Source organism: Triticum aestivum, chromosome 7A (genome assembly GCF_018294505.1).
Source record: "Triticum aestivum cultivar Chinese Spring chromosome 7A, IWGSC CS RefSeq v2.1, whole genome shotgun sequence".
Taxonomy (NCBI): Eukaryota; Viridiplantae; Streptophyta; class Magnoliopsida; order Poales; family Poaceae; genus Triticum; species Triticum aestivum.
The window spans coordinates 161,795,904-161,820,250 of NC_057812.1; the positions used below are offsets into that span (position 1 = coordinate 161,795,904).

General features: G+C 49.6%; 1 protein-coding gene across 2 annotated transcripts; it reads left to right on the top strand.

The window, feature by feature from the left end:
* The first annotated feature begins 19,604 nt into the window (after positions 1-19,604).
* On the top strand, positions 19,605-24,164 carry LOC123149333 (TORTIFOLIA1-like protein 5). Of its 2 annotated transcripts, none has more exons than XM_044568975.1 (5): positions 19,605-20,575; positions 20,666-20,789; positions 21,101-21,669; positions 22,973-23,358; positions 23,717-24,164. In XM_044568975.1, the coding sequence occupies exons 1-5, from the start codon at positions 19,781-19,783 to the stop codon at positions 23,724-23,726; spliced, it is 1,884 nt and encodes a 627-aa protein (XP_044424910.1). In that variant the 5' UTR covers positions 19,605-19,780; the 3' UTR covers positions 23,727-24,164. The 2 variants fall into 2 exon arrangements, with proteins under 2 accessions (XP_044424910.1, XP_044424911.1); XM_044568976.1 differs by having other exon boundaries at positions 19,608-20,575; positions 22,973-23,362.
* The last annotated feature ends 183 nt before the right edge of the window (positions 24,165-24,347 follow it).

The following is a 24,347-nucleotide window of genomic DNA, read 5'->3' on the forward strand; positions in this document are numbered from 1 at the left end:
ACAATGTGCTAGGAATCAGATTGAGGATAGCACAGTGATCAAGTTCATACCCTAGTTCGGCGATGAACTTGCTACGGCGGCAACAGCGGGAATGATTTCCGTTGACAACGGTGGAGACCAGCGGCAGGAGGCAACTGGCGACGAGGAGGATGATCCGGAGACCCTGGAGGCAGAGCGGGCTAAGCGCGGGCAAAAATACTTCGGAGAAATTTCCAAAAAATTTGCCCGTGGATATATATAGCCCGACCCTGTCGGTGTGACCGAGTGGAACAACTCGGTGGCACCGAGATTCATAACTGCAAGCAGTTACTGAAACTCGATGTGACCGAAAGGTTCAAATTGGTTGCACCGAGATTGAAAACCTAGATCGACTTAGTGATCTCGGTACGACCAAAATGGATGAATCGGTCAGACCGAAACGCACAAAGAAGTTTTGGAAGTTTAAGTCTATGACGAATCGGGGACTCCGAGTGCTCCTCACACAGAGTGGTTCGAATCTGACTTGATCAAATTTTGTGATGTAGCATGAATAGAGTTTCAGACGAGAAAAGCATAGATAGCTAGAGAGGGTTCTTAGGCATTCTTGTCCATCCACTTGGCAAAAGAAAAGAAAATCAATCAATCAATACAACAAGTGGATGTCCTCAAATGAGTAAAATATGCAATCAACATGCTCACACAATAAAATGGCAATTGAAATATGTGGCAAAGCATGCACAACCAATTCTAGCATCTATCAAACAATTTGCGATGACTAGGTCATCTATATATGAGTATATTAACTTAGGAGTCAAATGAGAACATTTGATCATAGGTCATACTCATCGTTCAAGCACAAGTTGGGTTACCACTTTTACATAAAGCATTGTTGTGTTCACACCATTAGAGTTGCTTTAGCTCAATTCTTAGAGTAAAGCTCCCCCTAGATGTGAGATCCCCCCTAAGAGGGATGAACTAACCTTGTGTTTTGTCGATGATGACTTCATGTAGATGTTGAAGATGTGGATGCTCAATGTTGATGTAGATCATTTGGAGCTATCCATTGGAGTGAGTTGCACTTTCAATACCTACACAGGTTAGTCCCACAAGGAACAAACAAGGATATCCATAGACATAGAGTGATGCACACACAAGATGATGTCTATGAAAGCTTTTAGGTTACCTTGTCCCTTGTCTTACCAACAAGAGGGTTTGTGACTCCTTGAACTAGTGCAAGATGTGGAAGTTGATTGCACTTGTTCTTGCCAAGATGATAAGAGTGAAGTATGTTGGCGGAGTCATCCTCAAGAACTCTCTAGTTCTTCTTCTTCGGGATCCACACCATCTTGATGGGAATCCTCGAAGTTGTAGCTGTACTTGATGAAGTGGAACTTGATGTAGTCTTGGGAACCCACTTGACCAAGGCCTTAGCAGCTTCTTCAAATGCATCAATTTCCTCTTGAAGCTTGTCCTTGCCTTTTTGCTTGTGGTCTTGTGGTGGAAGATCATCTTGAGCTTGTGTCCCTTTGAAAGAAGTAGGATCATACTTCTCTTGTTGAGGAACAAACTTCGTCTTGGGGTATTGATCTTCTTCCCACTCAACTCCATTGGCATTGAACTTTCGTTCAAAACCAACACCTTGATTCTTCTGGTGCCTTCCTTGCTTGCGTACAATTTCCTCGAATTGCTTACTTCCGGCAAGGCTCTTGTAAACACCTTTCTCTATAATTCCCTTCAAAATAAGCTATTTTCTTGCTCAAGTGTAACTTGGCTAAGAGAATCATTAGTGGAATCAAGAGAACTACTAGAAGCAACAATATTGGATTTAGCATGATTATTGTTACTACTAGAGGAAGAATCTTTCTTGTTCTTGTTACTAGACTTGACTTGAGGCATGTAAGTGGATAAGAGTAAACGCTTGGCAATGTAAGAAGAACTTTTCTTATGAAGATCATCATTGATTGCTTTTAAGAACCCATGCTCTTGCTCAAGGTTGAGCTTTTCAAAGCGTAATTTCTCATGAGTCCTTAAAAGTTCTCGATGATCTCCTAAGATAGTTTCATGAGCTAACTTAAGAGTGTTTAGTTATTTAGTTAGAGACTCAATCTTCTCCTTATCATTGTCATTCGTTTTATCTTGATTAGCATGATTAATTGACGTTTCATCATAGTATTCATCACTATAGTTGTCAATAAGTAAATCATCATCACCTAACAAGTCATCTTCATCACTATTGAAATCAACATACTCGGGGTGTGATACCTTTGGGCCTTTAGCCATGAAGCATGTTCCAACTCCTTCATTTGGTGAGTCAAATATGTCGTAGGAGTTGGTTGTCACAAGTGCTAGACCGGCAACACCTTCATCTTGAGTATATTCGGAGTCGGAGTGATAGCTTCTCTCGGAGTGGTTGTCGGAGTCGGAGCCGGATACTCATTCACCAACATGAGCTTGATGTCTTCGTTTTGTGTAGCTCCTTGATGGCTTGTCCTTTCTTTCTGAATCCTTGATTCTCCGTGAGGGTCTTCGTTCATAAAGATCATCTCTACTCCTTCTTTCTCTAGATGGTGATTCTTCTCTTCTACTTCTTCTCTTGGGAGAATCTTCTCTTCTCTTGTAGGGGGGCGTACACTCATTGGAATAGTGTCCGGGCCTTCCACAATTGTAGCAGTTTCACTCTCGACTAGAAGATCTTTTGTCATTGTAGGACCTTCACTTGGAGCTTCTCTCTTTGCTTCTACTCTTGTAGAATTTGTTGAAGTTCTTCACCATTAAGCTCAATTCTTCATTGAAGGTTTGTTTCTCACTCGATGATGTGGGGGCTTCACATGAGGCTTTGTAAGCACCACTTGATTTGTTGTGAAGTTCCTCTTTATCCTTGAGTGACATCTCATGAGCAACAATTCTTCCGATGACTTCCGTTGGCTTGAGATCTTTGTAATTTGGCATCATTTGGATCAATGTGCACACGGTATCATATTTTCCATCCAAGGCTCTTAGAATCTTCTTGATGATGAATCTATCGGTCATCTCTTCACTCCCTAAGCCGGCAATCTCATTTGTGATAAGAGCAAGCCTAGAGTACATTTCAGCGACACCTTCACCATCCTTCATTTTGAACTTGTCAAGTTGACTTTGAAGCACATCCAATTTGGATTCCTTGAAGGAGTCGGTACCTTCGTGCATACCAATCAAAGTATCCCAAATTTCCTTTGCATTCTCAAGACGGATGATTTTGTTGAATTCTTCAGGGCACAATCCGTTGAAGAGGATATCACAAGCTTGAGCATTGTATTGCAGCATCTTCAACTCTTCCGCGGTAGCTTCAGGTTCGGTTCTTTCCCATCAAAGAATTCACCTTGCAAGCCAATACACACAATAGCCCAAACGGCGGGGTTATGTCCAAGAATATGCATTTTCATCTTATGCTTCCAACTAGCAAAATTAGTACCATCAAAGTAAGGACCTCTACGGTGATAATTTCCCTCGCTAGACGCCATACTCTCCTAGGTTGTGAAACCAAGGCTATGACCACCAAAAGCTATGGAAATCAAAGCAAATGGAGACCAAAGCTCTGATACCACTTGTAGGATCGAAAGTATGTCTAGATGGGGGGTGATTAGACTACTTGACCAAATAAAAATCTAGCCTTTTCCCAATTTTAGTTCTTGGCAGATTTTAGCTATCTTAGCACAAGTCAAGCAATCTCCACAGAATTCAAGCAAGCATGCAAAAGAGTATATGAGCAGCGGAAAGTAAAGCATGCAACTTGCAAGAATGTAAAGGGAAGGGTTTGGAGGATTCAAACGCAATTGGAGACATGGATGTTTTTGTCATGGTTCCGATAGGTGGTGCTATCGTACATCCACGTTGATGGAGACTTCAACCCATGGAGGGTAACGGTTGCGCGAGTCCACGGAGGTCTCCACCCACGAAGGGTCCACGAAGAAGCAACCTTGTCTATTCCATCATGGTCGTCGCCCACGAAGGACTTGCCTCACTAGCGGTAGATCTTCACGAAGTAGGCGATTTCCTTGCCCTTACAAACTCCTTGGTTCAACTCCACAATCTTGTCGGAGGCTCCCAAGTGACACCTAGCCAATCTAGGAGACACCACTCTCCAAGAAGTAACAAATGGTGTGTTGATGATGAACTCCTTGCTCTTGTGCTTCAAATGATAGTCTCCCCAACACTCAACTCTCTCTCACAGGATTTGGATTTGGTGGAAAGAAGATTTGAGTGGAAAGCAACTTGGGGAAGGCTAGAGATCAAGATTCATATGGTTGGAATGGAATATCTTGAGCTCAACACAAGTGTAGGTGGTTCTCTCTCAGAAAATGTATTAGAAGTGTAGGTATGTTCTGATGGCTCTCTCCACGAATGAAGAGTGGGTGGAGGGGTATATATAGCCTCCACACAAAATCTAACCGTTACACACGATTAGCCAAACTCGATGGGACCGAATAGTTAAACTCGGTCGGACCGATTCAGCAAACCTAGTGACCGTTGGGATTTTCGGTGGGACTGAGATGCAACTCGGTAGGACCGATATGGTTAGGGTTAGGGCATAACATAATCTCGGTGTGACCGATTACACAAACTCGGTGGGACCGATTTTGGTAATAAGCTAACCAGAGAGTTGGTCAGGTAAATTCGGTGGGACCGATTCGCTCATCTCGGTGAGACCGAAATGTTACAAAAGGGAAACAGAGAGTTTACATTGCAATCTCGGTGGGACCGATCGCTCATCTCGGTAAGACCGAAACGTTACGAAGGGAAACAGAGAGATTACAATCCCATCTCGGTGAGACCGAGATCCCTATCGGTGAGACCGATTTGCCTATGGTTTGTGGCAGTGGCTATGACATTTGAAACTCGATGACGCCGGATAGAAAGAATCAGTGGGGCCGAGTTTGACTTTTGGTTTAGGTCATATGTGGATGTGGGAAGTTAGTTGAGGGTTTTGAGCATATCACTAAGCACTTTGAGCAAGCAAGCCATTAAGCAACACCTCATCCCTCCTTGATAGTATTGGCTTTTCCTATAGACTCAATGTGATCTTGGATCACTAAAATATAAAATGTAGAGTCTTGAGCTTCAAGCTTGAGCCAAACTTTTTGTCCTTAGAATTTTGAGGGATCCACTTTCCTCATCCATGCCATGCCATTCATTGAGCTTTTCCTGAAATATTAATCTTGAAATAATGTTAGCTCAATGAGCTATATGTTGTTAGGAATTACCAAAACCACCCAGGGATAGTTGCACTTTCAGTAGCTGGCGCCCCTCCTTCACCCGCCGCCCCCGACTCGGGCGCCGCGGGGTCGGGCGCCGCTGGCTCGGCCGCTTCTTCGCCGGCCCTGACGCCGGCCCCCTCACCGGTTCCGACACCGGCCACCACGCCGGCCTCCTCGCTGGCTCCGACGCCGGCCGGCTCGCTGGCCCCGACGCCGGCCGCCTCGCCGGCCCCCACACTGGCCTCCTCGCCGGCTCCGACGCCGGCCGCCTCGCCGGTGGCTCCGACGGTGCCGCGTGGCCCAGTTACCCGGGCTCGTGCCGGCGTTCATCGTCCGAGCCTCCGGTACTCGAGCGACGAGTATGTCCTTGCAGCCTCCACCGCGGAGCCGTCGCCTCTTCCTGCGTCCGCTCGCGCCGCCCTCCATGATCCTCACTGGCTTGCGGCGATGCAGGAAGAGTTCGATGCTCTTCAACGGAACCGCACCTGGACACTGGTTCCCCGGCCTCCTCGCGCCAACGTCATCACCGACAAGTGGGTATTTTGCCATAAGACTCGCTCGGATGGTACTCTTGAGCGCTACAAGGCTCGCTGGGTGGTCCATGGTTTCCGCCAGCGCGCTGGAGTGGACTTCACTGAGACGTTTGCCCCGGTTGTCAAACCGGGCACGATCCGCACCGTCCTCCAGCTCGTCGTCTCCCGCGGCTAGCCCGTTCACCAGATGGATGTCTCCAACGCCTTTCTCCACGGCCATCTTGAGGAGCAGGTGTATTGTGAGCAACCCACCGGTTTCGTCGACGCCTCACTTCCTAGCCATGTGTGTTTGCTGTCCTGCTCTCTTTACGGGCTCAAGCAAGCACCCTGCGCCTGGTACCAGCGGATTGCCGGGTTTCTTCAGACACTGGGCTTCAGCGTTGCTCGCTCGGACGCCTCACTGTTTGTCTATCGCCACGGTGACACGACTGCATATTTGCTTCTTTATGTCGATGACATCATCCTGACGGCCTTCTCCGCAGCTCTCCTCAGCAGATTACTCTCCGGCTGCGTGACGAGTTTACCATTAAGGACTTGGGTGCTCTACATTATTTCCTTGGCATTGAGGTCGTTCGGCGTCCGGATGGTTTCTTTCTTCATCAGCAGAAGTGTGCACATGAGCTTCTTGAGCGTGCTGGCATGCTCAACTATCACCCTGCTGCTACTCCTGTTGACACGAAGGCCAAGGTCTCTGCTCTTGAGGGCTCGCCTGCGTCGGATGCTCCTTTCTACCGGTCTCTCGTCGGCGCTCTTCAGTACTTGACTCTAACCAGACCGGATCTTCAGTATGCTGTTCAGCAGGTGTGTCTCCACATGCACGCCCCTCATGACTCCCATTGGACTCTCGTGAAGCAGATCCTTCGTTACATCCGCGGCACGATGACCCTTGGGTTGACACTCACGGCGTCTACTTCTCTGGAGATGGTGGCCTACTCCAATGCAGACTGGGCTGGTTGCCCCGATACTCATCGGTCCACCTCTGGCTACTGCGTCTACCTCGGTCCTTCACTCGTCTCGTGGTCGTCGAAGCGACAACCCACGGTTTCGCGCTCTAGCGTGGAGGCTGAGTACCAAGCTGTGGCCAACCCTGTTGCCGAGTGCACCTGGCTACGACAGTTACTTCAGGAGCTGCATCATGACGTCTCCCAGGCTACGGCTGTCTACTGCGACAACGTTTCTGCGGTGTACCTCTCCGCCAACCCCGTTCATCATCGCCGGACTAAACACATTGAGCTGGACATTCACTTTGTGTGCGAGCAGGTGGCTCTTGGCCGTGTTCGGGTTCTCCATGTGCCGACTGCACAACAGTTCGATGATGTGATGACGAAGGGACTGCCGACTTCTATCTTTGAGGAGTTCCGTTCCAGTCTTTGCGTCACTGGCGCCGCTTCGACTGCAGGGGGTGTTGAGTATATTGTGTACGTGTATATTTGTGTGTAGGGCCCACCTCCTGTTTCCTTGTATAGTTGAGGTTGTGGCCCACCTCTGTACTCATATATACGTGCCTGGTGCACCGATCAATACATCGAGATTGCACAACCCATAACTTGTCCTTCTACACGAATCAATGTTAGTCCAGCATTACTATCGGTACCCTCGAGTTTAGGGTTTTTGTCTCTGGCAGCGACTGCATCGCCGCCTAGAGTTTCTCTGACCTATCGCTGGCCCGCTCCTCCGTGCAACTCGTCCTGCCGCCGGGAAGCGGGGGGGGGGGGGGGGACGATCTGTTTTTTGACCCGGCTAGCTGTTGACGGGATAAACCCTAGATGGCAGCCGCGGGAGGTTCTTCTTCTGCGGGGTGGTCTGGGAAGAAGCTGGAGGAGATGCTGCAACACCTGGATCTTAAGGATGACGAGTTAGATGATGTGACAGTGAGGAAGGAGGAATCAAGGAACTATGAAGCAGATGCCCGATGGTTGGCGATCGGGAAGGTAAACACGACCCGGATCTTCAGCGCATCATCGATGTTTGAGACCATGAAATCAATCTGGGGTTTAGCACATGTTCCCAAGTACAGGGAGGCCGGCGAAAGTCTGTACATCTTCCAGATGTTCTGCCTGGGAGATTGGAAGAGAGTTGCTCATGGAGGGCCATGGCTGTTCAGGGGGATGGGCATGCTAATTGAAGATTACGACGGCAAGCAAGACCCAGCATCTGTTGTCTTTGATGGTCTGTATGTCTGGGCGCAGATCCACAACATACCAGAGCTCTATCGTAAATCTGAGGTAGTTGATCAGCTCGCTCGTCGGATCGGTCGGGTCAAGGAGACACAACTTTCACCGAGGCTTTTCTATGAAGGTGACTATGTTAGGATCCGTGCTAGGGTTCTGGTGAATAAACCCCTCACAAGAGTGACCCCGCTGAACGTTGTGGGAGAGGGTAGGAAATTCCTCCCTGTTAAGTATGAGAAGATACCATATTTTTGCCAAGTTTGTGGGCTGATGGGTCATAATCACGAGGAGTGCGGTGATGGAGTCTGGGAAGAGAAAGACAAGCAATGGGGAAGCTGGATGTTGACGAGAGAATGCACAGGAGCAGCCAGGAGGAGACAGGACTTCCCGAGGAGGCCGGTTTGGAGGACGTGGCAGAGGCAGGGCAGGCAGAGGCGCCCCACCGCCCCGCCAAGCTTCACCAGTTCGCAAGCGATCATCCCAGGAGGCGGGGCTGGATACAGACACTGAAGTGGAGGCCGACGAGGTCACAAGTCCGCTGAAACCAGCCGGTATAGGGGGACAGGAGTATGAGGGAGGACTCGGGGCCCGAAGAAACCTGAACTTCGCCATGCCGGGCTACGCACCGGTTCAGGAGCAGCAACCAAAGGCTGGAACAGGGGGATCTGACGCGGGTTTGACAGCATCGGACGGCACAAGTCAGACTCTGGTGGTTGTCCCACCATTACCCCCATCATATGTGTCACCCAGAGATGCCAAAAAAGCAAAGAAATCAGTCTCACCATCGAAGCAGAACATGAACACATCGGCGTTATTGGCAGGCTTCGACGGGGAGCGCCGCCAGGCCCAATGAAAATACTAAGTTGGAACTGTCGCGGGATAGGCGATCCCGTGACAGTTCGAGAGCTCCGCTACCTTATGGAGATGAGTTCGCCTTCTATTTTGTGTTTAGTAGAAACTCAGTTACAGAAAAGTCGTGTTGAAGGTCTTCGTTCTTCTTTAGGGTTGGATTTTTGTTTTGGAGTCGGAAGTAACGGCCGCAGTGGCGGTCTTTGTATCTTTTCGAAAAAGTCCTTGGATGTGGCAATAATTTTTTTCGGAGTATCATGTAGACGCCTGGGTCACGGAACCGGGTAAAGAGCAGTGGAGGCTCTCATGTTTTTATGGCGAAGCTACCAGGAGTCTTCGGTACAAGACCTGGAATACCATGAAACGCTTGCGGGGAGAGAGCACCCTTCCATGGATGTGTATAGGTGATTTTAATGAGATCTTGAGGCCTGAGGAGCAACATGGCCCTAATGAACGTGATAGTTCATAGATTGAAGCTTTCAGAGAAGCTGTTGACGTGTGCGGTTTAGCGGATCTGGGGGTACCGTGGACTGGATTGGACATGGGAGAAGAAAGTTGCAGGAGGACAATTTTGCCGTGTACGCTTAGACAGAGCTCTGGCCTCGCCTTGCTGGTCTGCCCTATTACCCTTTGCTTATCTTGAGCATCTCACCGCAGCAAAATCGGATCATTGCCCGATTCTCTTAGAGACTGAATTGATAGACACAAGCACACGTGCAAAGCAAAAATAGTTCCGCTATGAATGCATGTAGGAGCGTGATACACGGTTCGGAGATGTGCTAGCTGAAGCTTGGAATTCGACGGGGAAAGCCCAAACTGTTACTGAACTATCGAACAAATTGGCCTCGGTTGCAGGCAGACTACAGAGTTGGGGACGAACTACCATTGGTGCAGTCCGTTCTAAACTTCGCCGGCTACGTAAGAAACTTGAGGAGCTGCGCTCGCTCCCCAACCGCTTGGGGCCGTTGGCTGAGGAGGAACGGGTGGAAAAACGCATGGTCGAGTTATGCCTAAGGGAAGAGATCATGTGGCGCCAGAGAGCGCGAATTCAGTGGCTTGCGGAGGGTGATAGTAACTCCAAATTTTTCCACCGCAAAGCTAGCGCCCGCACAGCAAGAAACCGCATAACTGAGCTACAACAGCCTGATGGATCCATCTGCCCAGAGGAGCATGAGATGGTGGGGATGGCTACATCTTTCTATAGCAATCTCTACGCTTCAGAAAGTACAGTGGGAATCGAGGAGGTCCTCTCTCATATACCATCCAGGGTAGACGCAGCCATGAACGCCTCCCTCAATGCACAGTACAGCAATGCGGAGGTGAAAACGGCTTTGTTTCAGATGTTCCCGACAAAGGCCCCAGGGCCTGACGGCTTCCCTGCACACTTTTTTCAACGTCACTCGGAGTTGTGCGGTGACGAGGTTACTGCTATGGTGCTTCGCGTTCTCGATGGAGAGGACTCCCCGGAGGAGATCAACAAAACATTCATTGTCTTAATTCCCAAGATTGCTAGTCCAAAAAATTTAGCACAGTTTCGACCGATAAGCCTCTGTAATGTGATCTACAAGATTGCATCCAAGGCGTTGGCTAATCGGCTCAAGCTTATTCTCCCTGATATCATCTCCGAAGAATAGTCAGCATTCGTACCATGACATCTCATTACGGACAACTTCATATCTGCATACGAATGTCTCCATTACATGAAAACGAGGAAGCTGAAGGGTAACAGATTCTGTGCCTTAAAACTTGATATGATGAAAGCGTACGACAGGCTCGAGTGGAGTTATTAGGAAAGAGTAATGCTCAAACTTGGGATCAGCCCCCGCTTTACACAAGCAGTGATGAGGTGTGTCACGTCTGTGTCATTCTCGGTCATCTTTAATGGAGAAAGGTAAGAGGAGTTCAGTCCATCCCGAGGGCTCAGGCAAGGCTGCCCTATATCTCCATATTTGTTTCTACTAGCCGCTGAAGGGCTATCTTGCCTTCTGAAATCCACATTGCCAGACGAGATTATTAATGGAATCACAGTGGCACCAGGCGCCCCTCAGGTAAATCATCTACTTTTTGCCGATGACAACCTTTTATTCTTTAATGCTACACCTGAGATGGCAAACAGGGTTGATAGCCTCCTCCAAAGATATTGTGCGGCTTCAGAGCAGCGCATCAACAAGGACAAATCTTCCATATTTTTCAGCAAGGGCTTCTCGGAAACCTTGAGACAAGAGATCAAGCAAATTCTTGAAGTCCAAAATGAGAAATTGTCTGATAAATATCTGGGTCTCCCTGCCGATGTAGGGAGAGCCAAGGAAGGATCCTTCAAGTACCTTAAAGACAGAATCTGGCAGCAAGTGCAAGGCTGGATGGAGAAGGCCCTTTCTGTTGGAGGGAAGGAGGTGCTTATCAAATCCGTTGCCCAAGCAATCCCTACGTACTCTATGGCATGCTTCAAGCTACCTCGTGGCTTGTGTCAGCACATCAATGGCATCTTGAGGAAATTCAGGTGGGGATTGAAAAATGGCGAGAGGAAGACTGCTTGGGTTTCTTGGGAAGTTATGACACAGCCGAAGTTCATGGGGGGCATGGGTTTCCGTGACATTGAGCTTTTCAATCTTGCCCTGCTTGCGCGTCAAGCATGGCGCCTCCTACAGGAACCAAACTCCCTAAGTGCTCGGATTCTTAAGGCGGTGTATTACCCTACCTCTTCGATCCTTGAAGCAGAGGTGGGCAAGAACCCTTCGCAAGTCTGGCGATCTCTAGTGGAAGGCAGAGACACATTAAAACTTGGGCTTATTAAACAGATCGGATCCGATGAGGACACCAACATCTGGTTAGATAATTGGATACCACGGGATTTCAAATTGAGACCGGTGTGCCCAAAATCGCCGAACCCACCGCAGTTGGTCTCGGAGCTTATTAATCCCATCACCTCATTGTGGGAAAATGACGTGCTAGAAGAGCACTTCTACCCAATGGACAAAGAAGCGATCCTAAACATCCCTCTCAGTTCTCGAGTACATCACGATTTTTGGTCATGGCACTATGAGCGCAAGGGCATTTTTATAGTCAGGTCTGCGTACAAGTTGCTCTCCTCTACCAAGCAGCAACGCACAGATTGGCTAGAACATAATGAAGGACACTCCCGCATGGAAACAGATCGTCGGTCTTGGTCCAAAATCTGGGGAGCAGCAGTACCTTCGAAAGTGCGTGTCTTCGCTTGGAGGTTGGCCAAGTGCTCCATCCCCACAGGAGAGGTACGTAAGCACAGAAGCATGGCTAATTCGGCAGAGTGCTCCATTTGTCACGCGGCAGTGGATACTTGGCGTCATTCTCTCTTTGATTGTCGCATGGCCCAATGTGTTTGGGCCCTCACTGATGAGGACCTTACAGAGACCATCATCTCGAACAGGATGGAAGATGCAAAACTCTGGATGTTGTGGCTTGTCGACACTTTACCCAGAGCGGACCTAGCACGAGTGTTGGTTACAATGTGGGCTATATGGTGGGCGAGACGCCGAGCTATACATGACAATCAGTTTCAGAGTCCTCTGAGCACTCACGTCTTTGTTAACAAATTCCTGGCAGAACTTGAGATGATCCCAGCAACGAAATCGCCCCGTGAGGACCTGCATGTAAAATCCAGGGACTTGCATGTAACGAATGGAAGACGCGCGGACCCGTCTCCGATCGGTTGGCTGTCACCAGAGCATCATGATGTCAAGATGAACGTGGATGCAGGTTTCTCCAAGGTTGGCGACCGTGCCGCGTCAGCAGTAATCTGCAGGGATAAGGGGGGCAACTATTTAGGTGCTTCGGCCATCATCTTTGAAGGCCGCCTTGATCCAGCAACACTCGAAGCACATGCTTGCAGTGAGGCTCTCTCGCTTGCATCGGATCTGCAGGTCCAATCCGTGTGTGTGGCTTCTGACTGTCTGGAGGTAGTGATGAACATACAAGATGAAGTTCCGTGCCGCTATTATCCCATCCTGCAAGATATCAAGTACCAGAGGTCGCGCTTTCAGAATATCTCGTTTCTTCACGAAAATAGGAAGCATAATGGGAAGGCCCATGCCTTGGCAAAGGCAGCTGCTTCTCTTAGTCCCGGGCGCCATGTGTGGCTTAGTGTTTTACCCGATATCATCCGTATCTCCATATGTTTGAACGTTTAATAAAGGATGCAATTGCTAAAAAAAATCAATGTAAGTCCAGCTGCCATGACCGTCCCCACCCAGCAGGCTCGCTGTTGACGGCAAAAGTGTCTAGACGGACTCTCCGAGTCTGAGCTACCAGTACCATCCATCCACGGCAAACTCACACGCATGTGAAACCAAGACGCGAATCCGCCTGCAGGGCATCGTGGAGTAGACAGAAGTACTGTACGACGTAGTACTACGAATGAAACGAGAGCCAAGAGAATCATGGTGCATGCGTCCTGATAATGCGGTCAAGCCTCTGCCCTCGCCGCCACGCCACGGAGATCCAAGTGCAGCAGGCGCGCAGCACGGGCCACGGAGATCGCGCGACGCAGGCGCACGTACGGCCGGGGCCGCTGCACTCGCGCATGCCTCGTCGTGTCACGGCCATGGACTCTGCGGCGGCAGATGCCGCGCGGGGCTTTTCACTTTCACGTGCCGTGACGCCGCGTGGCTAGCGAGTAGGCTGGGCTAGCCCGGACGATGCATGCATTGCTCCTACGGCGCCGCGCGGGAGATTCGCGCGTACTGTACAGGTGGTGGATATTATAAACGTGATTGTAAACGTCGTGGTACATTCTCAGGCTAGCCGGGCAGGCAGGTAGCAGTAGGTTGCTAGCTAGCTGAACACGGGGTTAACCTACCGTGAGCTCGTGATTGAGCAGGCTATTTTTCCTTTCTTTTCCCACAGCGGCAACGTGACAGAGGTTGGTCTACTTAGAACAAACGGATTTAAATCACCTCTCTAGGCAAAGTTCTCGTCCCCCAAGTTTCACTGGCCTGCCTCACTGCCTGTGGATTCACCCCCTTCCCCTCTGCCCGCGGTACTGACGGCTGATGGTGGGGAGCAGAATTCCCGTGCCTCGGACCAACTAGTAGCCATGTTAGGTTTTTTTACACCTCGAAAACCCTCATTCTGAACAAGTAAACAGGCGATTGGGCTCCTGCCTCCCGTTGATGTCGCCGTCGATCTATCTCGTCTTTTGTGGCCTTAGGAACATGAAGGCAAGGTGGACCTCAGCCCCTGCCGGCGGAGAGGCATCGTTTTTCTTTAGTATGATTAGGATTGTATCCTGCTCAAGAAGACGAGGTGGTGACGCCTCCCTGAAGGTGAAATAGGATTCTCCCTGCCTAACCCTCGTCTCGGCGATGCGTCTAGCGTCGTCGCAAGGCTTGTGGAGGTGTGTCTACGGCGAATCTCGTGGGATTCAGTCGGTGTTTGTCTTCCATGGTTCCTATTGGATCCGGTCTTCGTTTGTCTGTGTCTGTGTGTCTAATTTTATCCATCAATCTACACTTCTCTTCAACAGGGACTATTCTTCTTCTAGTGCACTGGTCTGTGGGGCCTTAACATGACTACTTCCTGACTATCTACTACAATAAGGTTTGCCCTGCTCCGGTGAGGGAAGGGCGATGACGGCAGTGCGCGTTCGACTCGCTCTAGTGCCTGTAATCATCACTAGATAATCTTTGTTACTTCTGATGTTCTTTGTATACTTCCTTGACATTTGATAAAGCGATCGGGTAGATAGCAGCGCTTCAACTTTGAGTTGGTCTTCCGGATTTCGATCCTTCTCGAATTCGTTCGTCGGGCCAAAATTGACGGAGCTCCAGTGTGGATTCCTGCCATCTTCTTAGGACGACGTGGTTAGGGTTATTTTTGTTGTACGTGTGCGATGCCGACATCTTGTATCGGACACTTCAGATCGATTCAAGAGTTCAATGGTGACGACTACGACTCCAAGATGTTGGTCCCTACGGGTACGTGCACGAAGACTACCTGTTTGGCATCGACAAGGTCAGTACGGATCCGGCATTGGAGCAGCGACAACGGAGCGTTGGCGGCTTGTTCATACAGTGGTAGTGGTCGTACACTGGTCTAGAGCCCTCAGTGCGATTTTAATTATGTTTTGGGGTGATTTGGACTTTCGGCAATTTTTTATAATAGACATGTGTTTTTCTGAAGAAAAAAAACTAGCTAAGCACATAATTCCTTCATACCACAATATAAGATGTTTTTATAAGCTAACATAGCTTAAAAAATGTCTTATATTACGGGACGGTGGTAGTATCATTGAATTGAGTGCATATAGTACCATTTATTAGGTGTCAAGAGAGGGGCTAGCTAAACCGTCGGCAAAAGAGCAGCTGGACTAATCAATTTGGTTTGGGACAGCATTGCGTGATTGAAATTGAAAAACAGCGTGATTCGGACTGCGTTGGAACTGGATCGTAGCTTCACGTAGCAGGTGTTGAGGTGCCAAATCGTTCTCGCCGAAACGTATCTTGCACCTATTTTCTGGTCAACACTGCCCATCTTCGCTAATTCATTATCTGATAAGACCTCACTCCACCTATTTCATTTCCTGTCTATTCTCAATAAACGCAAAAAGAATGTTTTGTGTGTGTGGATATTTGGCCCCTTTCCAACCCAGTTCTTACACTATTAAAAGAAGAGGCAGTACCAAAATACAGTGACGTGACAACGTCTAAGGCAAACACATAGATAAAGCTGCCAAAATGGCACCGTCAAGTCTCCAATGCAGCTTTGATGTTTAAGCACACACCCTTTTTTTTTTCTAACTTGAACTACTTTATTTTTTACCTGAACTTGAACTACTTTATTTTTTACCTGAACTTGAACTACTTGAGATGTCCGAAGAAAAGATGCCAGTGGCTTCACAGTCCAGGCCAGATCAAGCATCGTAAGATAGCCGCATCCCTCCGTGTGGTAGGATGGCGTAGCCAACACATGCAAAGTGTCATTGCCAATTAACCCTAACCCTAGCGCTAAGTGCTAGCGACCAGACATGATTCTCGGAGAATACATGACAAATGTGTTGCAAGAGCTACCCCTACCATTATTCCCGTGCGTGTTGCGATGTCTAGATCAATCATCATTTGGTAGGGGATGCTGTAGCTCCAAAGTAGTTGTCATTTCCCGCGTATTCTTCCCATATCTTTTGTTTCCCGCCAGGCCCACGGGATTTTTCGACGGTGCTGCTCTCTCTAGTCTCTAGCTACAAAGTAGGCATCATGAAGTCGCCGGCCTGATTTCTGATGATTGTTTCATTAGTTTAAGCAACACATGCGTCCCTCCAAACCACTGGTCTAATCCCCCGCCTGCTCTGTACGGGAAACTGTTAGCAATATAGGAGTAGATCTTTTATTTATCAGTAATGTGGCCTACTCCTCGGTCCCTGTGAAATTACCGCGTCATAATGCAGGGAAATATAAGTGGTGCCCGTGGCTTGGAAGCTCTCCGGGACGTCGACATGACACACAACTGGAGATAAAAGAAAATTGTTGTGGGCGCAGCAGGAGCAGCTGGTATTGCACTGTGCCCGGGCACTGACAGCACACCATAATAAAAACATTTCCAAGCAAACTCAGTAAACAATTCTTCCCCTTGCAGAACCCCTTTAAAATAAAAATCCATCTGTGCAGAACCGAGAGGAAGATTCACCGGCGACCGGGCGATGGTGACGCGGACCGACATGTCACCCACGCAGTTTTTCGCCGGGCTTGGCAGCGGTAGTTCGTTTTTTCTGGTGGAAGCAACAAAAATCCACCAGCCAGAGCAGCCAGGCCACCGGGCAGGAGTGATAAACAAACAAACAGATGCAGATTACAGGTTACAGATCGATGGATCGGCCCAAGAGGCGGTCACATGGCGGCTCATGTGCGCATCTGCCCAGCACACATGGGGTTCACTTCACCAGAAAAACGCACTGGTAGTGGGACTGAAGATTTGGAGGAGTCGCTGCTCTGCCATTGGCCGCTGCGTGCATTTTTCCTTTGCTCTGATGTGAAGATAAGTTTGAGCAGCCGGTATAATGCTGGTTGACAGATCACAGATTGGATGAACAGAAGGGGGCAGCGGCTTAGGGACAAGATTGTTTTATTACTGCTACTGTACTGTGGGTTGTGGATAAAGATAGGAATTGATCGTCACATGCTCCTGGATCTCGATGCGCCGTGGTTACGTCAGCCGTGTCATCTACATGGGGTCAATACAAATGCTATAGGGTTGCCGCACCATGGGCGGTGAAATATTTTACTGCTTGCTGCTGTACTATTGTGTTCTTCTGCCACTCTTCCCAAGCTGTTAGTAACGTAGCAAAGTTAATTTAACAGACTGTTGATGGGTGGTCGGATGAATATTAAGGTGCCGCGATCGGTGATCAGACAGACGCACTAGCAAAGTAATTTCTCAAATGGTAATTTACTATGAAAGTTTTCACGCACTGGTAGTGCCATCCTGCAAACTGTATTGGCTGGTGGTGTACGTGCACGTAAGAGCAACTCTAGCAGACTCTGCAAAACGCCTGGCCCGCAAAAATTCCGGCGAGTATGCGGGCTCGGTCCATTTTTCTGGTCAAAACAGAGCCTGCATACTCGTCCGGCCCGCAAAAAATTTTGCCGCAGCCCGCAAACCGCACGCCCCAAGCAGTATAACTGCGGTTCCGCGACCCTTTTGCGGGTCCAAACTCTATCCCCCCGCCGACGCGAGCCACCCGATTTCCCCTTTCCCCTTTACACATTTCTCGCCGCCGGCGACGACCCGCCCCCCCTCCAGCCGCCATGTGGGGCCGAATGTGGAGCTCCGGACGCGGCTCCGGCAGCAGATCCGGCCGTGAGAGGGACCCGGAACGAGAGCGACGCGTCTGGTCGAACGGCGCGAGGAAGCGCGGCGCCCGGAAGTGGACCAACCACGGGATGTCGCCGCCGGCGAGCTTCAACCGCCGCGAGACAGAGGAGTACGACCGCCGGCGCGCGTCCTTCTCCTCCGCGAGGTCTTCCTACGCCGGATCCTCCTCGTCCTCCGGCGCGGGCTTTCTTCCCATGAAGAGGAGTGGTCGGACGACGAGGAGGAGCCGGAGGAGCCTGCGCCGTTCGCCTTCGTCCCGGTGAAGGAGGAGCCCGAGGAGCCCGCTCTGCTCGGCCGCCGCGGAGTCATCGGGCCCGAGGACTACGTCGCGGACTTCGACGCCGTTGTTGCCGCCATCGCCGAGCGGAGCGTGCGCGAGGAGGCGGAGCGCCGGGGCCACGCCGCAGAGCTCGAAGCCCTCGAGTGGCGGCAGGCGGTCGCCGACAACGTCGCCGCCAACGAGAAGGTTGAAGAGTGGCGCCGCATCCGTGCGGAGTAGGCGGCGAAGTACGTCGATTTGTGCAGCTCCGGCGAGGAGGATTGAGCGTCGTTCGGCCTCCACGCGTCGTCCATTTTGCCGTGACCTCGTCGCCGTCAGATCCGACCCCCTCTACTACTAGTTAACGTAGCATTTAGTATGATCTATGCTTAATTTGTTGATCATGTAGTATGCATGAACTCTCTAGTATGTGATGTGATGAACTATGTTTGTGCAATTTCTCCTGTGAACGTGTTTCTTCAAATTATGCAGGTTTAGATACGGTATCTGATCGGGCGCGCATGTTTTCGACCCGCAAACGCGATCTTCGTGAAACCGCAAATGCGTTTTGGGGGTCGAATTTTTGCGGTTTCAGCTAGAGTTGCTCTAATATAGGGCAGGCTCATACAGTCATACTACCAGGAAAATCCCAGTACACGCCGTGCGATTTTTTTTTACAAATGGAACACCTGCAATAAATCTATCTGGGTGCATGTCATTCCATCAAATTCAGGATGTTGCAAGCCTCGCAGTTCGTTGCTGCGCGGGTGGAATTTTGAAGATGCAACACCAAAAACAAAATCCAAATATATCAGAAAAAAGAATGTGACAACATGCTTAAACGGCAAAAAAGGCGATACACCATTGTTGCGACACGCATGAAAGAAACTACACATGCATCCCAAACTATCTCCTATCTACCTCTGAGGCACTGGACGACATCGGCGATGACTCTATGTCATAGCAACAACAATAAACTGCCACGCAATCTATGCCGCCAAAGGGCAGTGCGGATTCAGGAGGATGAAGGAAACCAAATGAGTCAAACAATACTTGTAAGAAGAGAGTCCAAGCTACAAAGGTACACTTCTTTTTTTGGAAATACAAAAGCCGCCAACAAGACATGCATGCACATATAAGATGAGAGGGCAAGCAGCTGCCTAGAGGTAGAGTGTTGAGGAAAAAGCAAGGTGGAAATCGCCGGAAAAGATTGTGGGGGAAAGTGGCGGGAGGGGTGAATCATGAAGACTCGAAGGCAGACAAGTAGAAATACACCAGCTATCGGTTGATCATGGTGACTTCGAGGGCGTGCGGGTAGAAACACACCAGTGGCGCCTTCATTATACACATTGCCTCCGTTCGCCGATATGTTGTACAATTACACCACCTTGGTATTTCCCCAGATAGCCTATATGTCCTACACTTGCTTGTTTGAGATAAAAGAAATATGTTACTCTAGTTTCTTCTTCTTCTTCTAAGAATAGCAACTTGTAACGAAATAAGTGGTCTCCTATGCACAAAAACCCATCACTTGTTGGCAGCACCAGAGACACCAACCAAAGCTTGGATGATCCATCTAGAGCCAAGAAAACACCACCTAGCACCACAAGATGCAAAGATACAAAAAAAAACATCACCATTTTTTTCAAATCAAAAGATAATAAAAGGAAAAAAATCCCAAAGAAGACATAAATGAATGCGCAGTCCACACCAAGATCTCTCCACCCTCTCCATCTCCCCTTTTCTCACCCGCCACCTCCTCGCTATTAGTACCCGCGACGCCACCACCCTCCGTCTCCGCCGAGTCCACCGGCTCGGCTCCCTCCCACCCGCCGCTCCTCCCCCTCCTCATCTTCCCCCCTCCTTGTGCAGGCGCGGACGCGAAGCTACAGTGGGCAGGCGAGGCCGCGAGCCATGGGGCCGGCGCCGAGGGCGGGGGGCGAGCCAATGAAGCAGCGGGTGAACCGCTGCCTGCACCGCCTGTCCGACCGGGACACGGAGGCCATGGCCGCCAACGAGCTGGACGCGATCGCGCGCGGGCTGGACGCCGACGAGCTCCCCGTCTTCCTCGCCGCCGTCTCCGACACCCGGGCCACGGACAAGGCGCCGCTGCGGCGCCACTCGCTGCGCCTGCTGGCGCTCCTCGTCGCCGCGCACCCGCGCGACGCCGTGGCGCCGCTCGTGCCCAGGCTCGTCGCCGCCGCGCTGCGCCGGGTGCGCGACCCGGACTCCTCCGTGCGCGCCGCGCTCGTCGACGCCGCGCGCGCCATCGCCGGCGCCGCCGCGCCCCCCGCGGCCCCCGCGGCGCTCGGCCCGCTCGCCGACGCCGTGCTCCACGAGCAGGACCAGTGCGCGCAGCTCGCTGCCGCGCTCGCGGCGGCGGCCGCCGTCGAGGCATCCGCCCCCACCGCCGACCTCGCCGACTACCTCCTCGCGCTCCTCCCGCGCCTCCTCAAGCTCCTCCGCAGCGCCGCCTTCAAGGCCAAGCCGGCGCTCATCTCCCTCATCGGCGCCGCCTCGGCGGCCACCGACGGCGAGGGCGCCGCCACCGCGGTGCCGTGTCTCCGCGACGCGCTCGCCGGGGATGACTGGGCCGCCAGGAAGGCCGCCGCCGAGGCGCTCGCGCTGCTGGCCCTGGAGCACGGCGACGACCTTGCCGCCCACAAGCCCTCCTGCATTGCCGTCTTCGAGGCCAAGAGATTCGACAAGGTCGGCCCCTCGTATAACACCGTCGAGATCTTCTGCTCGTGGATCTGCTTCTTCCTTGTTGACATTTCTATGTTTTTCTTGACAATGCAGGTGAAGATTGTGCGGGAGTCCATGAACCGAATGATCGAGGCGTGGAGAGAGATCCCGGATGCGGAGGAGGATGTGTGCTCCTCCGGCGCGTCGCCGGCCCAGACCAGATCTCCTTCTCTAGCAGGTGATGTGCCTTTTCTTGGCCTGCAGTGTAGTCTCTAGTGTTCTTTTCAAAATTTGAGTAAATTGTTCTCTATTGTTTGGACTTTGGACTAGTATATTAATATGAACTTGCCTGGTAAAAAGACACAAGTGGAGTGGGTTTTGGTGAGACACCAGGCAGGAGAACTGTTCTTTCCTGGTACTATATGACAAGAGGAAATTCAAAAATGTTCCATTTAAATATATGTATGCATTGTACTATTACATATGCATACTCCAATTGGGTTTCCTGGCATATGAGTTTTGACACTATTTTGTTTTGTAATCAAACAGATAGTGCAAGTGACGGTCGATACCCGGCTGATTCCCTAGGCTCCAATTCCGTCCAGTCAGTTACAAAGAGGAACATGCTGCCGGCAAGCAGGTCACCGCCGTCAGTCAGTAACCGAAGGACCAGTCCTTCCATCAGAAGCAAGAAGAGCTCGCCGCCTTCACGCGGCTGCGGCGGCGGCGTGGACCAAGCCAAGAAATGTGACTATAAGGTCGACGTTGCCGTTGCAGCAGACGCCACCCCGATCAGGACGGTGACCGGGGAGAAGCTTCTGAAAGAGGGCAATGTTAGAGCAAGGCTTGAAGCACGGAAGATGCTGTTCCAGAAGAGTGGTGAGAAAGGGTACAATAAGGTGGCCGGGCGCAAGTCGGGGTCTAGAGTTGTTCCGTTTAACGGGGATGGTGACTCGGAAGAGAGCACCGAGGTTGAGGATGATGGGCCGGAGGAGGTTCAGTCAGACCACTCCTCTGAGGAGCTTCAGTTGGTTCACAAAGATGAAGACCTGTCCAAGATCAGGATGCAGCTTGTTCAGATAGAGAATCAGCAGACAAACTTGCTCGACCTCCTCCAGGTAAATTTCTCCTTCTGTTCCATGATCATTCGTGATCAAGAATTCATATAGAGTAGCTTAATTTTATATCGCTCAGGTTTGTAATCTTTTGTATATCTATAATAGTTAGTTCTTTTTTTCGAGGACTAATAGTTAGTTCTCACAAACATATTTCTCTGATTAAAAAAAATTCTCTCAATATGCAAGCAATCACATTGGAGATTTTTGAAAGGTTATTACTTGTTTAGATCACTATTTTTCACGGATTCGAGCTTCGTCATGCAAGTAGTACTGTAAACTCTTCAACACATCGTTGTGCTGTAACATACATTGATATAATCCTGGCCTTTCTAGTTGCGGTTTTCATTCGGATATGCTTCTGTTGAATGACTAAATGCTGGAGAGCGGAGCTTAAAAAAACATTTTACAACTATACAGTAGTAATTGTTTCTATGATATCTCTTTAGAACCCGATGAAACTTTTAATTGTTTGGATTTGTGCAACTGCCTCACTACTGGACTAGAAGGATGCATCTCCGGTGTCTGCATTGGATAAACTCGAGAATTAGGCCTTAACTTGATAAAGAAAATGAAAGTAAATAAATGTAAATGTAGTTAGATGTACCATCTTAGCCCACTAAATTTCTTCATTAGTTGTTGAAGGGCATCACAGTTAACAGAGGATGGGATGGGAGTTTGAATCTTGAATTTCACATCAAACTCAAGACACATTTGATGGTAATTGTACATGTGCAAATGAGAAAAATCATTAGTACAAAAAGAAGAGTTGATTGTATACTTCTGAACGACATAAACATTGGGGGAACTCATGCATTCCCGGGTTTTCAACATTTGGTCGTGGTGCGTGGCATTGACCAATGATTATTGGTACGAACCATGCATCCATTCAATGTGTCTTGATGGCACTAACCCAATGACACATCAAAATGAGCAGTGGCATGGTATGGGGACAACCTGGACAGACAGGTACATGCCATTTAGTGGCTATATGACAATGTCTTAATCAGCAGCTGTTGAAACTTACGGTCTTATGTTATTTTTCATATAACCCACTAATACTCCCTCCGTAAACAATAGTGACCTAAAACGTCTTACATTTGTTTACAGTGGGGGTAGTTTTTTGTACTTTGTTCCTGCATTTGCAGTCACCATCCAATGTTATAGTCACAGTTCACATAGTATAGAGCAGCATGTTTTTTTCTTTTGCTGCCGATTTATATCCATCATTTTGCAAATGTACACCGTGTCCATGCTTGCTGAAAAATTATCCAATATTTATTTCTCTCTTGTCTTTGTTCATCAGAAATTTATGGGGAGCTCCCAGAATGGGATACGTTCGTTGGAGACAAGGGTGAACGGTCTGGAAATGGCACTGGACGAGATCTCGCGTGATCTGGCCGCCTCTTCAGGAAGGATGCCAAGCAGCGAACCTGACATGAACTGCTGCATCCCGAGCCCAAAATTCTGGAGAAAAAATGAAGGCGGTAGATACACTTCAAGGTACCCCGTCTCCGACCTAGCAAACCACTCCGAGGAGAGCAGAGCTTCTTCTAAGTGGGAGAGGCAGAAGTTTGGAGTTCAGGGTGGGTTTGTGACCAACCCATTAGCAGAGCCAAACACTTCATACGTAAGGAGCACGTTGGTTGCTCAGGAAGGCAGGAGGCAGAATTCAGCCCAATACAAGGCGAGGTAGGTAAGTCGATCGACGCGAATTCACCTCGCTCTTTGCAAGTCCACACGTGTAGATACGGTTGGTAGGCCAACCAGATGTGCCGATGACACCTTGAAACCTGACTTTAGCATATCAGAGTAGTCAAATTCATGGTGCCATACCCACATCACGCAATGCATCTTCACAGAATTTCCAAATTCATGGTACCATACCCACATCATGCAATGCATCTTCACAGAATTCCCTTTCAATTATGGCGACGCTTCCTTTTCGCGCCGGCCCCACATTTATTATCGAATTTCTGGTTATAACGCTATCCTTTCTTATCCAGCCACCTGGCAATTGATGTATTTCCATGGTGTCCATTTTACGCAGGACGCGTTAGGCGCGACAAAAATGCTCCATCTGAAGCCTGAACCACCTGCATCTACAAGGCGGGCGAAGCATCTGAAACAATGTCACTTCATCACATTCTAGGAGGCCTTTTCTTGTTTTCTCCAGAATTCAAAGCTGAGTTTGTACATGAATTTATGGAGTTTTCTTTTGCGAGTTGGTTCGACGATTCAGATTTCTGCGGAACAGAGCCCCTGGGCTCTAAAGCATGAAGACCCCCACAGCCCCACCGCCAGGTGGGCGCCGTTTGTATTATACCTCCGGCCCTGAGACGGCCCCTGCAGGTCTTGAGCTATGCATGTATCTTGCACTGTCTATGTACATAGTTTGGATACGGCAGTTTCTATCTTCGCGAGATGCGCATTGAACAAATGTTCTTGAGTATGCTCTCGCTGAGATCATGAAAGCAAAAGATCCAACAGTGCTGTCCCTTCGCCTGTGCTTCTCTCTTTTTCCTTTATCTGTTATGCTGCTGACTCTTCGTTCTGCTTGTTTTGAGTGTGGTTACTACGTGAGTGGCAAAAAATTTGCAAGAAACTGTGTACTCCCTCCGTAGAGCTCTTATTTTTTTTACGGAGGGACTACATCGTGTTGCACGCCCTTTCGATCCCTG

What these genes read in the sequence shown, in the direction of transcription:
- LOC123149333 (XM_044568975.1), top strand. Translation starts at nt 19,781, where the DNA reads ATGGGGCCGGCGCCGAGGGCGGGGGGCGAGCCAATGAAGCAGCGGGTG. An exon ending in AGGCCAAGAGATTCGACAAG is followed by an intron (nt 20,576 to 20,665) that starts GTCGGCCCCTCG and finishes TTGACAATGCAG; the next exon opens with GTGAAGATTGTGCGGGAGTC. An exon ending in ACTTGCTCGACCTCCTCCAG is followed by an intron (nt 21,670 to 22,972) that starts GTAAATTTCTCC and finishes TTTGTTCATCAG; the next exon opens with AAATTTATGGGGAGCTCCCA.